This window comes from Aquarana catesbeiana, linkage group LG10, assembly GCF_042186555.1.
Source record: "Aquarana catesbeiana isolate 2022-GZ linkage group LG10, ASM4218655v1, whole genome shotgun sequence".
In the NCBI taxonomy this organism is placed as follows: domain Eukaryota; kingdom Metazoa; phylum Chordata; class Amphibia; order Anura; family Ranidae; genus Aquarana; species Aquarana catesbeiana.
The window spans coordinates 210,896,960-210,914,026 of NC_133333.1; the positions used below are offsets into that span (position 1 = coordinate 210,896,960).

At 42.2% G+C, this 17,067-nt stretch overlaps 1 protein-coding gene across 3 annotated transcripts in view; it reads left to right on the plus strand.

Annotated features, from left to right (window-relative positions):
* The window catches only part of SLC37A2 (solute carrier family 37 member 2), a 76,005-nt gene that overhangs the window by 21,133 nt on the left and 37,805 nt on the right, over positions 1-17,067 (plus strand). For all 3 annotated transcript variants that reach the window (XM_073603244.1, XM_073603243.1, XM_073603242.1), the window contains exons 2-4: positions 8,336-8,417; positions 10,285-10,375; positions 15,623-15,701. In XM_073603244.1, the coding sequence (XP_073459345.1) occupies positions 8,352-8,417; positions 10,285-10,375; positions 15,623-15,701 (236 nt within the window). In that variant the 5' untranslated portion in view covers positions 8,336-8,351. The remainder of the gene's footprint in view (positions 1-8,335; positions 8,418-10,284; positions 10,376-15,622; positions 15,702-17,067) is intronic.

Consider the following 17,067-nt stretch of genomic DNA (forward strand, 5'->3'; position numbering starts at 1 on the left):
TCTCCATAGATACAGTGCAGTGAGTGTTGTCATCCTAGGACAGGATGTGTGTTTTTGGCAGGATCAGCAGGCAAAATTGAAGAAAGGAAAGCTAACACAGCCATCACATCTTAAGAATTGGTATGGTGCAATATAATACATTTTTGGTTTTAGACATACTTTATTATTGTTAAATGGTGGAGAGCAGTAGTTCCTCCAGCCCAAACTCGCTCATCCATGCCTTTATGGACCTTGCTTTGTGCACTGGTCCAAATCATTTGGTGGAGGGGGGATTTTGGTGTGGGGTTGTTTTTCAGGGGTTGGGCATGGCCCCTTAGTTCCAGTGAAGGGAACTCTTAAGGTGTCAGCATACCAAGACATTTTGGACAATTTCATGCTCCCAACTTTATGGGAACAGTTTGGGGATGGCCAGTGGCAGCTGCTCCATTAGGGGCGCAGGGGTGCCGCCCCCTAATCCATGCGCCCGGCCCCTAATGTACATGCAGGGCGCCGGACCAATGGATTTCAACGGGGTGTTTTTTGTTTTGTTTTTTAAGCACATGATTAGTGCCTGAGGCTCTGACGCAGAGCACTGAGCCCACCCAGTTGTGGAACACTAGCAAATTATTATTCGCTATTTTCTTCCTGCTTCTCCTCCCGGCCAATCAGGAAGTGGGTCTTAAGACCTGATTGGCTGAGAAGAGAAGCAACTGTATTGGCCGCCGAGGAAGGACGCTGCCGAGGTAGAGATGCAGGATGAAGCCACCGAGGAGGAGGAAATGCAGGAAGGAAATGAAGCTGCCCGTGATGTAGATGGGGTAAGTCTAGGGCTGGTGGGCAGAGAGCAAGTGATTGGAGGGGGGAGGGGGTGACAGGTGGTTTGTTTGCCCCCCCCCCCCAAAAAAAATGGCTCACCAGTGTTCCAACATGCCTGAGCACAAAGCAAGGTCCATAAAGACATGGATGAGCCAGTTTAGGGTGGAGAAACTTGACTGGCCTGCACAGTCCTGACCTCAACCCAATAGAACACCTTTAGGATGAATTTGAGTGAAGACTGTGAGTCAGGCCTTCTCGTCCACACCAGTGCCTGACCACACAAATGCACTTCTGGAAAAATGGTGAAACCTTCCCATAGACACACTCCTAAACCTTGTGGACAGCCTTCCCAGAAAAGGTGAAGCTGTTTATAGCTGCAAAGGGTGGGCCAACTCAATATTGAACCCTATGGACTATATAGTGGGGACGGAAAGTATTCAGACCCCCTTAAATTTTTCACTCTTTGTTATATTGCAGCCATTTGCTAAAATCATTTAAGTTCATTTTTTTTCCTCATTAATGTACACACAGCACCCCATATTGACAGAAAAACACAGAATTGTTGACATTTTTGCAGATTTATTAAAAAAGAAAAACTGAAATATCACATGGTCCTAAGTATTCAGACTCTTTTCTGTGACACTCATATATTTAACTGTCCATTGCTGTCCATTTCTTCTGATCATCCTTGAGATGGTTCTACACCTTCATTTGAGTGCAGCTGTGTTTGATTATACTGATTGGACTTGATTAGGAAAGCCACACACCTGTCTATATAAGACCTTACAGCTCACAGTGCATGTCAGAGCAAATGAATATCATGAGGTGAAAGGAACTGCCTGGAGAGCTCAGAGACAGGATTGTGGCAAGGCACAGATCTGGCCAAGGTTACAAAAAAATTTCTGCTGCACTTAAGGTTCCTAAGAGCACAGTGGCCTCCATAATCCTTAAATGGAAGATGTTTCCTAGATCTGGCCGTCTGGCCAAACTGAGTTATCGGGGGAGAAGAGCCTTGGTGAGAGAGGTAAAGAAGAACCCAAAGATCACTGTGGCTGAGCTCCAGAGATGCAGTCGGGAGATGGGAGAAAGTTGTAGAAAGTCAACCATCACTGCAGCCCTCCACCAGTCGGGGCTTTATGGGAGAGTGGCCCGACGGAAGCCTCTCCTCAGTGCAAGACACATGAAAGCCTGCATGAAGTTTGCTAAAAAAACACCTGAAGGACTCCAAGATGGTGAGAAATAAGATTCTCTGGTCTGATGAGACCAAGATAGAACTTTTTGGCCTTAATTCTAAGCGGTATGTGTGGAGAAAACCATGCACTGCTCATCACCTATCCAATACAGTCCCAACAGTGAAGCATGGTGGTGGCAGCATCATGCTGTGGGGGTGTTTTTCAGCTGCAGGGACAGGACAACTGGTTGCAATCAAGGGAAAGATGAATGCGGCCAAGTACAGGGATATCCTGGACGAAAACCTTCTCCAGAGTGCTCAGGACCTCAGACTAGGCTGAAGGTTTACCTTCCAACAAGACAATGACCCTAAGCACACAGCTAAAATAACAAAGGAGTGGCTTCACAACAACTCCGTGACTGTTCTTGAATGGCCCAGCCAGAGCCCTGACTTAAACCCAATTGAGCATCTCTGGAGAGACCTAAAAATGGCTGTCCACCAACGTTTACCATCCAACCTGACAGAACTGGAGAGGATCTGCAAGGAGGAATGGCAGAGGATCCCCAAATCAAGGTGTGAAAAACTTGTTGCATCTTTCCCAAAAAGACTCATGGCTGTATTAGATCAAAAGGGGCTTCTACTAAATACTGAGCAAAGGGTCTGAATACTTAGGACCATGTGATATTTCATAATGTCAACAACTCTGTGTTTTTCTGTCAATATGGGGTGCTGTGTGTACATTAATGAGGAAAAAAATGAACTTAAATGATTGTAGCAAATGGCTGCAATATAACATAAAGTGAAAAATTTAAGGGGGTCTGAATACTTTCCGTCCCCACTGTGTGTGTGTGTATGTGTATAAATATAAATATATATATTATATTCCATTTAAATATAATTCAAATCCATTGAATATAAATTCAAAAAAGTGAGTAACCCAAATAAACCATTTCATCCAGCCAAACCTGCAAAAATTTGCATTGCTACACTGCCTTCTTCACACAGCGTTACACATTGCAAAAAAACTTTAATAACGTTTATAAACTTTTCCAGAATGTATACCAGCTCATTATGAAATGCTCACCTTCGATCGATGCCGTTGAAGTGGTCCCCGCACACCGCTGTGACCGGCGACATGTCTCTCCGGAGTTATTTCCGGGTTCACGGGCTCCAGTGTTGTGATTGGCCGAAGCCGTGATGATTTTGCTCCCGCGCCTATGACGTTGGCACATGCGTATACAGTGAATATCTCCCAAACGGTGCAAGTTTAGGAGATATTTACGGTACCTACAGGTAAGCCTTATTAAAGGCTTACCTGTAGGTACAAGTGCTGTAACTAGGTTTACAACCACTTTACGGATAATATTTCAAATGGCATGACATTTCCTATCTATCCTTATAGATAAATGTCTCCTATGATATCAAATCATAATTTACAAAGGTCATTTCCTTCCGTACCTGTGTTAATTTATCCAGAACGCAACGTCCGTACATCTACGTCAGCTGTGTATGCAAATAATGAATCATTCACAACGGTAAGTCTGTTATCTTGAGCAGATGATGCATGGCTGTATTTCACTGCTTAATCCCACATAGAAAGGCAATTATCCCATGGAGCTGCCAATGTATACACTTTGTATATAGAAATGTTATTTCTTCAATTTACATTGGCAGCTCTATGGGATAATATTGCTTAGCTATGTGGGATTAAATGGTGAGATACAACCATGCATTGTCTGCTGAGGATAAGAATAGGATATTTTGTGCTCACTGTAAAATCCTTTTTCTTTTTTTTTGGACAGAGTGGAGAAGGATTAAGACACCTGTCGGGTTTTTTTTTGCTGTCTGTGCCCGTTAAGGAGATTCACCCTCTCTTTGTCCGATTTACCATTATTTGTGAAAGTAAAAGTAAATTCCCAAATTTTGGGTAATCCCCAGCAAAGTAATAGAGAAGTCTTCCAATGGGGACATGGGGGTCCCCAAGGAATTCCTTTTTAACCTCCCTGGCGGTATGATTATGTCCGATTTTTGATGCTGAATGCGGTACAATTATTTTACATGGAAATTTGGTGTTTTATATTGTAGGCCTGTAATTCTTAGGAATAACTCACTTAAATCTGTCTAAACCTGAGTCTAGTAGACATCCCGGGTATGATAAAGTTTGAAAAACTAAATTATAATATAATAAATAATTATAACAAATAATAAAAAAATTATTCAATAATGTAATCAAATAAAAAACACTGAAATTTGCTCAGTTGCAGAATTGTCGCTGTCATTACTTTTAGTGTTTGATGACGAATTTCCCCACAAATCACTATCACTCAATTCTGCAAGTGATTCTAATTCACTATTGCTGTTTTCTAGCTGGTCTAAAACCACTTTTGATGTAAATGGACACTTTTTGGTTGCTATGGACAATTTCCAGTTTCCAGGCAGAAAGAACAGTATTTATAATATAAAACTGCATGCGGGGCATTGGACAAACCACTAGGGACAAAAGGGATGTGAAATAAATTGATACAGTAATGGAATCTGTAAGATTACAGTGTACTGTATATGTATTGTGTTTTTTTTACTTTTTTTAATTTGGCGCCGTTCTCCGTCCCCGTGCGTCGCAACGCTCGCAGGGAACGGAGCTCGGCACTGTGATAGATCCGGCGGAGGACACTGCTCGCACACAGAGCAGGGAGAAATCGCAGGATTCTGGGTACAAGGTAAGGAAGCTGTACCTGTATCCTGCGATTCAATCCCGAGTGTGGCTCGGGGTTACCACTTTTGGTATTGAAAATCCACCCCAAGCCACATTCGGAAATACGTCAGGGAGGTTAATTTGCAGAGATTTCCTCTCGCTTCCTGTTTGGCTATGGGACAAGAAGTCAGGGGAAATCTCTGTAAAGGGACCAGATGGCAACCCCCCCACTTTCTCCATACTCTATCCAAAATGGAGGAAAAGTTTTGCCTATAGTTATGCTTTAAGCACTGTAAAGTTATACTGCCAGCTGCAGAAGAAATGGGCACTCGGCATGTAAAAACTGATGGCCAACCCCCTAGAGGCTATAAGACATACTGCTCTAGTAGATGGGGGTTTAACATGAAAAGGTGGTAATTCATCACACAGCCCATGAGCCTGCACAGCAACCTGTTGATTCCATTTAGAAATGGTGGATCTGGAAGCCAGAGAACCTCTTTGAAGACCTTCTAAAATACCAAACAAGGCCTCCCATGTTGGATGATAAATCTTGCAGGAAGTAGACTTAGGAGCTTCAAGCTTGGTTGGGATAACAGAAGCACTAGGACACAAGAGTCAGCTTCATACGATCCTATTGATCAATCTTCTGGGAGACCAGTGTGCCAGTGAGAGACAGTATTGGCCACCTAGTGACCAGCCTTGCTAGTTGGCTTATGCGGAGACTTGGGAATGGCATTAAAGCAGTATTAAAGCGGGGATCCACCCACACCGCCAAAAAAAAAAAATATTAAAAGCCAGCAGCTACAAATACTGCAGCTGCTGACTTTTAATACATGTCCACTCACCTGTCCCAGGGTCCAGTGATGTCGGCAGGGGACGCCAAGAACCCGCTCGGTTCTCTGCAGCTGCCGCCACCATCCTAGGTGAGGGAATCAGGAAGTGAAGCGTTGCAGCTTCACTTCCTGGTTCCCTACTGCGCATGCGCGAGTCGCGCTGCGCGTCCCTAGTGGTCCCCGCTCTCTCCTGGGAGCTGTGTGTTCCCAGCAGACAGCGCGGTCGGGACGGGAAGAGGCATAGACTCCCATGGGAGTCTATGCCGGAAGTGGGTGCAAATACCTGTCTTAGACAGGTATCTGCACCCCCCTCCCCCCTGAAAGGTGCCAAATGTGACACCGGAGGGGGGGAGGGTTACGAAAAGCGGAAGTTCCATTTTTGTGTGGAACTCCGCTTTAAAGCCAAAAACAAAACTGTAATGCATTGCAGCTTACCAATTCTTAGATGTGCTGCCTGCATTTGTTTTTATTTATTTATTTTTTTTAGAAGTTTTTTTTTCCTTTATTTTCATGTGGTGATACAGCCAGTTAGTCTGTTATTTTTCAACTTCCTTTAACAGACTAAAAGTGGCAGTGGGAAGGTTGAGACAAACCATTTACCACTGACAGGGATGCTTAAAACGATCCGCTTTTATTTTTTTTTAAAAACCCTTATCCCAAAAGAAAAAAAAAAAAAAAAAGTTCACTATATTTGCTTAAAAAGTGTTAGCTGGAGTTCAGCTGTCAGTTGTAAGGTGGTCCATAGATCATGGGTGCTCAACCTGTGTCCTTCCAGCTGTTGCGGAACTACAAGTCCCATCATGCCTCTGCCTTTGGGAGTCATGCTTGTAACTGTCAGTGGCTTACAGTGCCTTAAGGGACTTGTAGGTCCGCAACAGCTGGAGGGCCACAGGTTGAGCACCCATGCCATAGATTATTCTTTTTTCGTTCAACCGATAGGTTGAATGAAAAAAAAAAAATTGACTCTGACTCTATTCCCCCATCCACACATTTGTTGTGGATGGGGGAATCCTCCTGCAGTGTCTTTGTATTCTGATAGTGGGGAGACTCCCCCGCCGTCAGAACGCATCGATCAGCAATGCCAGCTATAGTTGGGGCGTGCTTATTGAGTGGCAAAATACGACAGCCTGCCCATACATGGATCAAAAGTCAGTCCCTGCTGAATTTCAGGCCTTGTATGGCCAGCTTTGGTCAAATCCATCAAAATCTGCTAGTGCATTTAAAACTACCCTCCCCCCAGACTGACAATGCTGCTGTCCAAGGGTTGCTCTGTTGCTCCTCCAGTGGGGTAGAGCCACCCTAAAGCTTCATACACACTACTAGTGTTTTTTTTTTTTTTTTTCAACCCAGCGGATTGAATGGTAAAAAACTGACAGCTCGGTCGGAGCCGCTGTTCTAACAATCCGATGTTAGTACAGCGATCTCTCCTGCTGTGCTATTGTGTTCTGACAGGAGGACACCCCCTGTAAGAACTATGGTCAGGGCTCTCATTGGCTGAGAGCGCTGATTGGGAGCCGGTTGTCAGACTTTTTTTTTTTGTTATGTCCCTTCGACAAAAGTTGGTTGACTTCTATCAGACTGGCTGCCATACACAAAGGCCAAAAGTCGGCTGCTTTCTTTTGAACCGGCTGATGTCGCCTGACATTCAGCCTGCGTGTACTAAGCTTAGGACAGAAAGTGTTACTGGTTGGATCACCTGTATGATAACCTCTTGTTTGTACAAATTATCCACAAAACTAAAAATTATGGGAAAAAAAAAATTAAAGGGAAAAAGAAATACAAAAAGAAAACGAATGCAGCCACCGCATCTAAGGATCAATAAAATGCAATATATTACTTTTTGGGTTTAGATACGCTTTAAAGATGAACTAAACTATCCTATCCCTTACAGCCAAGGAAGCTATTACATTTGTTTGCGGGTTTAATGCCTCTTTAAGCCTTCACAGGCAGACTATCTGATACGCTCTGATCAGGCACATTGTCTATTCATTTGCTTTTGTTGTGTAAAACTGATCTCCCTGTTTGTCATAGGCTGGCATTCTTCTAAGAAGTTTGGACTTCTAATGGTCTTGTGTGGTCGGCAGTTGCTGCTATCACTACGAAATTCCATTCTAAATTGTATCAAAATGTTACTGTGCAGCCAGACCGGCACTGCAGGGAGTTCGGATGTTTCATATACCGTATAACCAATGTGTTTACTCTGCTCAATGCTCAATGTTTTCTGTATGGGAAAATGGAAGGACATAAGGCTGGGTTTGGCATTTGCACAGTTCTGCGGCTCTCTTAATGGCAGCCCATGACTTATAATTGCACAGATTTCAGTGTGTAATTAAACACATACTGTCCTTAAAGTGACACTAAACTCAGGTTTGGAAAATAAAGTTATATTCAAATATATATTCTTGGCTCCGAACTTTTCTGTTGCTCTCAGCCTTCTCCAAATCACCGAAGTCCTTCCTTCTTTTTTTTTTTTTTTTCTAGCTGTGATATAACTACTTTTTGAAGGGTGGCTGCATTTGTTCTCTATTATTTCACTGTATATAGGAATGTCTCCGGGGTGCCCCCCTTGCATCAACGGGCCCAGCGGGGGTGCCCCCCTTGCATCAACGGTCCCCACGAGAGGGCCCCCTTTGCATCCCTGGATGCACTCTGAAAACTTGGGGGGCACAACAAATCTGGGCTAAGGGCAGATGGATTCTAGGAAGTATATGCCACATCAATCATCAGCCCTTACTCAAGATGTCTGCGGCTAGAAATGCTAAAAATTAACATAAAAAATTTGACCGTCACAATCTGAAGGGGAACTCTGAATGTTTGTTTTTATCTCTCTTCTCTTTCCTGTAGGTATCGGGGGTACATTATGGTTTTGACTTTCGTGTTTTACACCAGTTATCACTTGTCAAGAAAACCCCTCAGTGTGGTAAAGGTGAGTAGTGATTTTCTATGTAGCATGTATTTGAAGAGTACCTGTATGTTAAATCTGACCTCCATCCTTCCCTTTTAGTCTTGCACAGTTGCACAAGCTCCTCTCCTGTACTGAAATGACTTACTCTGATTTCACTGCACACTGTGAGCTTCTCACAATGTGCATAGGACGCTGCAGCAAGTCAGATGGAGACTTCCTCATTTCCTGGCTGAAGGACATCCAGCATCTTCTAGCTCTTTCCTCCCCAGCCTGACTAATTATATCCCACCCCTTTTCATTCATTGGATTTCAGTTTTTAATTGTGGATGGTCACCATCACATGTGGGCGTTACCTAGGAGGTCTGCATGCAAATGTAGCTTGCCTTGAAACGCCCAATTGCATGTATATGTTGAAACGCCCATAATGTTCCGTTTTCAACAAACGGGCGAACAGCCAGTGTTCGAGTCAAACTCATGTTCGACTCGAACAGAAAGCTCATCCCTACTTGCCATGAGGTGCCATGTTGAACTTCCAGTGATCAGTATGAGAGAGTGATAGCGACAACACCAAATTTAACACACCTGCTCCCCATTCACACCCGAAACCTTGTAACACAAACGAGTCACATGACACCGGAGAGGGAAAATGGTTAATTGGGCTCAATTTAGATTTTTTGTCACTTAGGGGTGTACTCACTTTTGTTGCCAGCGGTTTAGACATTAATGGCTGCGTGTTGAGTTATTATGAGGGGACAGCAAATTTACACTGTTATACAAGCTGTACAATCACTACTGTACATTGTAGCAAAGTGTAATTTCTATATATATATACACATATTATTATTATTATTATACTTTTATATTATTCTCGATCTCAAAAACCAGAAGGGGGGGGGGGAGTTTTCCCCATTATGAGTTCAGAGCGTTCTCTTTATACTGAGTGCCTTTCATTGAAACCATCATCCATATCATATGTTTGTCAGCTGCTCCCCCCGGGTTTGCCTGTAACAATGGTGAGAATGGTATTACAGAGGAGCCATCTACACCCACCAACATACCTTCAGCCAATATACTGGACTTTTCATCAGAGCTTCCACGTGATGTATTTTCAATACTCTTAAAGCGGATCTAAAGAGAGGAACACTTGCCTTCCCAAGCTCCCTCGCTAGTGCTGGCATCTTCTCCTGTGTGCCGGGTTTCATCCGTCTTCATTGGCCTGGCACAGGATGATGTCATTCATGCTCAGGATCTAGTCATCCTGGCACAGCGAATCGGCCCGGCTGCTGTTAGCTGAGCAGTTCATGCACAGCTTAGTTTACAGTCTGGGGATTGCTGTAAGCAGACAGGTAGGTATGTTATACATGCAATGTCTCTTCTGCAATTAAATGCTTGGCTGATCACAGTTTTATCACAGTGGAACTTTTGTTCCACTTTAAATCTGCAGCCTTCATTAAAGTGATCCTGCCATACAGGTCCTTGTTCAGGCACTTCCTGTTATGGGGTGCCAGCACTCTGTCCCTGTTCCCCCAATTGTGCTCCTTGCGTTCTGCATCAGACATTCTCAGATGTGTGAAATGCCTGATCCTCCACTGTGCCCTGTGCTGAGAGGAGTACTGATGCAGGGTGCTGTGAACATTTTCATCACTAGCTACAAGTCACTTATGTGTCTGTAGTGAGAAAATGACACTTGTGACATGTTGCATATAGTATATAAGCACAGAGCACAAATGATATGCACTAACCCATATCAACCAATAAAAATGTATTTCTTAACTGAGCCAGTTACAAAGAACTAACTTCTAAATGTTTCCTATAGGTCAGTGCACATTATTCTGGCTCTTTACACAGCTGTTGTACATTAATAACATGTCTTGTTTTGTGCTTACAGGGTCAGCTGCATCGAAATTGCTCTGAATTTCCCAAACCTCCAGGTAACCTCTCCGAAAATGACACCACATGGTGTAACTGGGCCCCGTTCGGTAAGTGGGAATAGACTAACCTCACACTGATGACATCAGTGCTGATAAAACTTTTCTAGCTTCTTAAACTGACAGTAGTTGGAAGTACCTGAATTTGTCACCTGTGCCAATAATGTTACAGAATCTCACGCAATGGCTTGCCTGAATTAGGCACATGGTAGTTTTAAAGGAAATATGTGTTGTTGGAGCTCTTGACCCAAGGATAGGTGGATAACAAAATGGGGTGGCCTAACTTTTAGAGGCAGATATGTTTCCCAAAGGGTCCCTATGGAGCTCAGATGTGCACTAAAAAGGACGAGCGTGCCATAGGACTTGAATGAGTTTATTGATCACGGCAAGGAGTGAAAAAGCCAACACCTTTCAGGGGCTTAACACTCCTACTTCATCAGGGCAACATAAAATACACCAAGGATCTAAAACTACAGACATTGATTATATATATATATATATATATATATATATATATATATATATATATATATATATATATATATATTCAATCACAAAAATGAGTACACCCCCCTCACATTTTTGTAAATATTCTATTAGATCTTTTCATGTGACAACACTGAAGAAATTACACTTTGCTACAATGTAAAGTAGTGAGTGTACAGCTTATAAAACAGTGTAAATTTGCTGTCCCCTCAAAATAACTCAGCACACAGCCATTAATGTCTAAACCGCTGGCAACAAAAGTGAGTACATCCCTAATTGAAAATGTCCAAATTGGGCCCAATTGGCCATTTTCCCTCCCCAGTGTCATGTGACTCATTAGTGTTACAAGATCTCAGGTGTGAATGGGGACCAGGTGTGTTAAATTTGGTGTTATCGCTCTCACTCTCTCATACTGGTCACTGGAAGTTCAACATGGCACCTCATGGCAAAGAACTCCCTGAGGATCTGAAAAAAAAGAATTGTTGCTCTACATAAAGATGGCCTAAGCTATAAGAAGATTGCCAAGACCCTGAAACTGAGCTGCAGCACGGTGGCCAAGACCATACGGCGGTTTAACAGGACAGGTTCCACTCAGAACAGGCCTCGCCATGGTCGACCAAAGAAGTGCACATGCTCAGCGTCATAATCAGAGGTTGTCTTTGGGAAATAGACGTATGAGTGCTGCCAGCATTGCTGCAGAGGTTGAAGGGGTGGGGGGTCAGCCTGTTGGTGCTCAGACCATATGCCGCACACTGCATCAAATTGGTCTGCATGGCTGTTGTCCCAGAAGGAAGCCTCTTCTAAAGATGATGCACAAGAAAGCTTACAAACTTGAAGACAAGCAGACTAAGGACATGGATTACTGGAACCATGTCCTGTGGCGCCATGTTGAACTTCCAGTAACTAATATGAGAGGGTGAGATTGATAACACCAAATTTAACACACCTGCTCCCCATTCGCACCTGAGACCTTGTAACACTAATGAGTCACATGACATCGGGGAGGGAAAATGGCTCATTGGGCCTAATTTGGACATTTTCACTTAGGGGTGTACTCACGTTTGTTGCCAGCAGTTTAGATATTAATAGTGTGAGTTATTTTGGGGGAATAGCAAATTTACACTGTTATACAAGCTGTACACTCTTTACTTTACATTGTAGCAAAGTGTCATTTCAAAATATTTACAACATGTGAGGGGTGTACTCTGCGGTGTTGCGACAGGTGGGGGGCTGTACTGATAAGGTGGGGGGGTAGTTTGTTCTGGTAGGGAGGCTGTACTGATAAAGGGGGGTAGTTTGTCCTGGGGGTGCTGTACTGTTAAAGGGGGTAGTTTGTCCTTGGGGGGCTGTGCTGATGGAGGTGTTAGCTTGTGCTGGTGGGGGGGTTGTACTGATGGAGGTGGGTAGCTTATGCTGGGGAGGGGCTGTACTAATGGAGGGGGTGGTTTGTACTGGGGGGGGGGTCTGTACTGATGGAGCGGGTTTATACTTAGTGAGGGGTCTATACTGAGGAAGGGGGGTCTGTACTAAGTGGGGGGGTGACTATACTTGGAAGGAGGGGGGGTCTGTACTGAGGGGCGACTATAGTTGGTGGAGAGGGGGCGACACCATGTTTTACCGCACCAGGTGACACCAACCCTAGTGACGCCACTGTCTGCTGGAAAAGGTAGTTGAACTGTATAAAACAGGAAAGGGATATAAAAAGATATCCAAGGAATTAAGAATGTCAATCAGCGGTGTTCAAACTCTAATCAGGAAGTGGATAAATGAGGGGTTCTGTTGAAACCAATCCACGGTCAGGAAAACCAACTAAAATTTCATCCACAACTGCCTGGAAAATTGTCCGGGATGCAAAGAAAAACCCACGAATAACTTCAGGTGAAATACAGGACTCTCTTGAAAACATGTGGTGTGGCTGTTTCAAGATGCACAACAAGGAGGCACTTGAAGAAAGATGGTCTGCATGGTCGAGTCGCTAGAATAAAGCCATTACTACGCAAATGCCACAAAGTATCCTGCTTCCAATATGCCAAACAGCACAGAGACAGGCCTCAAAGCATCTGGCACAAAGTAATTTGGAGTGATGAGACCAAAATTGAGCTTTTTGGCCACAACCATAAACGCTACATTTGGAGAGGAGTCAACAAGGCCTATGATGAAAGGTACACCATTCCTACTGTGAAACATTGAGGTGGATCGCTGATGTTTTGGAGGTGTGTGAGCTATGAAGGCACAGGAAATTTGGTCAAAATTGATGACAATATGAATGCAGTATGTTATCAAAAAATACTAGAGAAACATTTGCATTCATCTGCCAGGAAGCTGCGCATGGGACGTACTTGGACATTCCAACATGACAATGATCCAAAACACAAGGCCCAGTCGACCTGTCATTGGCTACAGCAGAATAAAGTGAAGGTTCTGGAGTGGCCATCTCAGTCTCCTGACCTTAATATCATTGAGCTACTTTGGGGAGACAGCCCAAAAAATTACAGGAACTGGAGGCTTTTTGCCAAGAGGAATGGGCAGCTTTACCATCTGAGAAGATAATAAGCCTCATCCACAAATACCACAAAAGACTTCAAGCTGTCATTGATTTTAAAGGGGGCAATACACAGTATTAAGAACTGGGGTATGTAAACTTTTTTTTGATCAGGGTCATTTGGGTAGTTTCTGTTTCCATTTTGATTTAAAAAGGGTAAATACAGTTGATAATGGCTTTAGCCAAACACTAACCATGAGTGAAAAGTTTTTGTGTTATCGGCATATTCTGTGAAAAATGGCCAAGAAATCAAATTCTACCAGGGTATGTAAACTTATGAGCACAACTGTGTATATGTATATATGTATGTGTGTGTCAAATAGTCCTGGTGCCTATGTCACAAAGTGAGACCTGCAGTAAAATGTCACTAGTGCTCTGAATGAGACTAAGCTTGCTGACGTTTAAAATATATTTAATACATTCAGCCTTTTTAATGACCTGTAGATCTTTTTATTAGTTTTTTTGTTTACCAAAAGAAAAAGGTTAAAAGCAAATTGGAACAGTGTGTGTGTTTTTCACATGGTTATTTAGCCATTCTAAACCGATATTTTTCTTTACCAATGCCAACAAACATGGATGGGAAGAAAAAGAACAATGGGCATTTCCAAGAAAGGCTGACTATTCTATGCATGTGTTGCCACTGAGGTGAGCAATGTTTATGTAGACCCCGCAGAGTATCGACAGTATATGAAAGAGAGATGGCAGACACTAGACATCTATTGCCCTCGGTCTTCCATAATAAAGTGAAGGATATGATTATAATGCCATGAATGTATTTACCTGCTGGCACAAATAGGACATTAGTGACCATTCATCATCCTTTGTGTTGCTCATTTATTGGCCCTAGTCATTGAAATCCAACACTGAATCATTTAATTTACACACAATTAGCAGATAAGGGGCTTGTGTAAAGGTTGTAAACTGCATTTAATTACTTTTTTTAAGCGGATTCCCATTGCCATGGTCACATAATGCTTGCGTGATCACAGGTGAGTTTTTAGTCACCCCCCATGTGACTGGCACATAGCCCTAGGCCAGGGGTAGGCAACCTCGGCCCTCCAGCTGTAGTGAAGCTACAAGTCCAATGAGACATTGCAAGACCCTGACAATCACAGACATGACTCCAGAGGCATGATGGGATTTGTAGTGCTGAGGTTGCCTACCCCTGCCCTAAGTTGTGGGTCCTGGTAAAACTAGCCATACGCTTGTAGATTTTTTTTTTTTTTTTTGAGTGACTGTTGAACCATACAAAAATTGTAAGTACATTCCGTAACTTGACAAGTGTAGTCTGACAAGATTTTGTTTGCTTTTAGCTTTTGACTTTGGTACTAATAGATTTTACTGAAGGAAAGCCACATACACCATTAGAAATTTGTACATTCAAGAGAAAATTTACAACCAGCTACTTCAAATTTTCTTGTAATTGTGGTTGAAAAAGAATGTTGATTTGACCCCACTAATGATTAAAAAAATCGAACAAATGTTCTTAAAGCAGAGAATTTTAAACACAATTTCACTAGTGTATTGTGGCAGATGTTGCATGTCAGTTGGAAGATCAGACCTGTTGATATATCATTCATTTGAAAATATATTCAGGTTCAAGCTTTTAATATATGGGATTTGAGTGATTTAGGTTTACATCAACTTAAGTGTTTAGGTGTGAAGGGCAACATTATTGCCTTTGGAATAAATCTGTAGTATTCCATAATTGTTTTTTTTTTTTTTTACATATCCTAAGATCAGCACAGCAACTATTTCCTCTGTGCTATTTTAATCAATGAGTAATAATGGGGTTATTTTTAATGTCAGTCACTTCTCCTTGAATTCTCTTTTGTTTGGAAAATCTTAACACTAGACCCATAGCTGACATGTGACTAAATCTATGTGTAAAATCATTTTTCTGTTAAGTCACACATGTCGGATGCTTACAAAATATTTTCCAGTGAAGGAAATTTTGAATTCCTGGTTCATATATGGTTCATTCTAAATATGTGAAATCATAGTGCTACATTCTTACCTTCAAGTAAAGTTTTTTTTCAAAATGTGTTTTTTGCATTCTGAAGCCTGGACAAGTTTATACCTTTTAATTTTTTTTTTTTTTAATTGGTTTTTCAAAGCCATACAGAAAGAAAAACGCATAAAACAATTAGACTTTATATACCATAATATACCATATTTTACATAAAATGAGCAACATTATAGCTTAATTTGGCTGCTGCTATAGAAATACAGTATGTAAAGAAAATACATTTTTGGTCTTTTCTTTCTAGATGGTCCCAATTATAAAGAACTTCTGGGGTCTCTGGACACAGCGTTTCTAGTATCGTATGCCATTGGCATGTTCCTGAGGTCAGTATATGAAGATATCACTGATGAGATTTTGACAAATACTACTACTATTACTACTATTACTATTACTACTACTACTACTACATTGGAAAAATATGCTATACTAATATTTGGAGCCCAGCAGGGCTGAAGGCCAGGCACAAGTTAAAGAATGTGACCCAACAGAGCAAGTGACCATAATGGTATGGCAGTCATCAGATCTTGCTTGTTGTTACTGCCAATTCTTGCCTACCAGTATTCTAATCTTTATGGGGAACTGTTTGGACGTGTTTTTAGAAACCTCATCTTAATATTCTGCCCCATATAAGAGTTATGTATGTGTTAGTGGAGAGTTGGATCCATAGTAGATTGTAACCTGGAGTCAAAATCTAACTTTTAGAGATAGCACTATGTCAGCTGGGGTATTTAGACCCTGGGTTCTAGTCTTTTACCTTCAGATGATTAGACACTTGCAGGCTTTTGAGGACACGCCCCTTGGGCACCTCAAGGAATAACCCTATCCAAACCCTTGAGTTTTCAGTTTTTTGCTAGTGTCCTAAGGTGATGGACCTCTTCTCTCGTAAAAAAAACATCAAAATGATTCATAGTTTAACTAGTTTAATATTTATTTTTTTTCTTTGGAATCTTCTATAAACTCTTAATATAGTATATTGATTGGTTTGCGCAAAAGTTGTTATAGCATATACAAACTATGGTATATTTCCTGGAAATTTTTTATTTATTTATTTTTTAATTTATATATATATATATATATATATATATATATATATATATATATATATATATATATATATACACTAGCAATGGTGGTGATCAGCAACTTGTAGTGGGACTGCAATATTGCGATGGACAATCAGACACCAACTGACACTTTGTGGGAATCACAAACCAGTGACACTAATACAGCACTGCCACTGTACTAATGACACTGGCTGGGAAGGGGTTAAACGTCTAGAGTGATCAAAGGGTTAAATGTGCCTAGCCGATGATTTTGTATAAACTGTGTGCGGCTTTTTACTAAGGGAAGAGATGGATTTTATCACCTGCTTTGCAGGAACACAAAGTTCATCACTTTCCCCCTGTCAGAACGGAGCTCTGCTTTGTTTACATAGGCAGAGCTCCGTTCTGTGTCTCTCCCCGACGATCCCTAGGTGCCAGCGGACATCCATTGCGCAGCACCTGCAGATCGGCTTCTGCTGTGAGTAATCACAGCAGAAGCGTGCCGCCGACAGCACATGCGCGCACACACATACCCTCACCCATAACTATAGTGGAAACCAGGCGACAGGAAGCCATGGTGAAAACTAAGGTAAACAATTGCTCTGCTGAAAGCCCATACAACACTCAACCTCAGAGTGATAGTGCT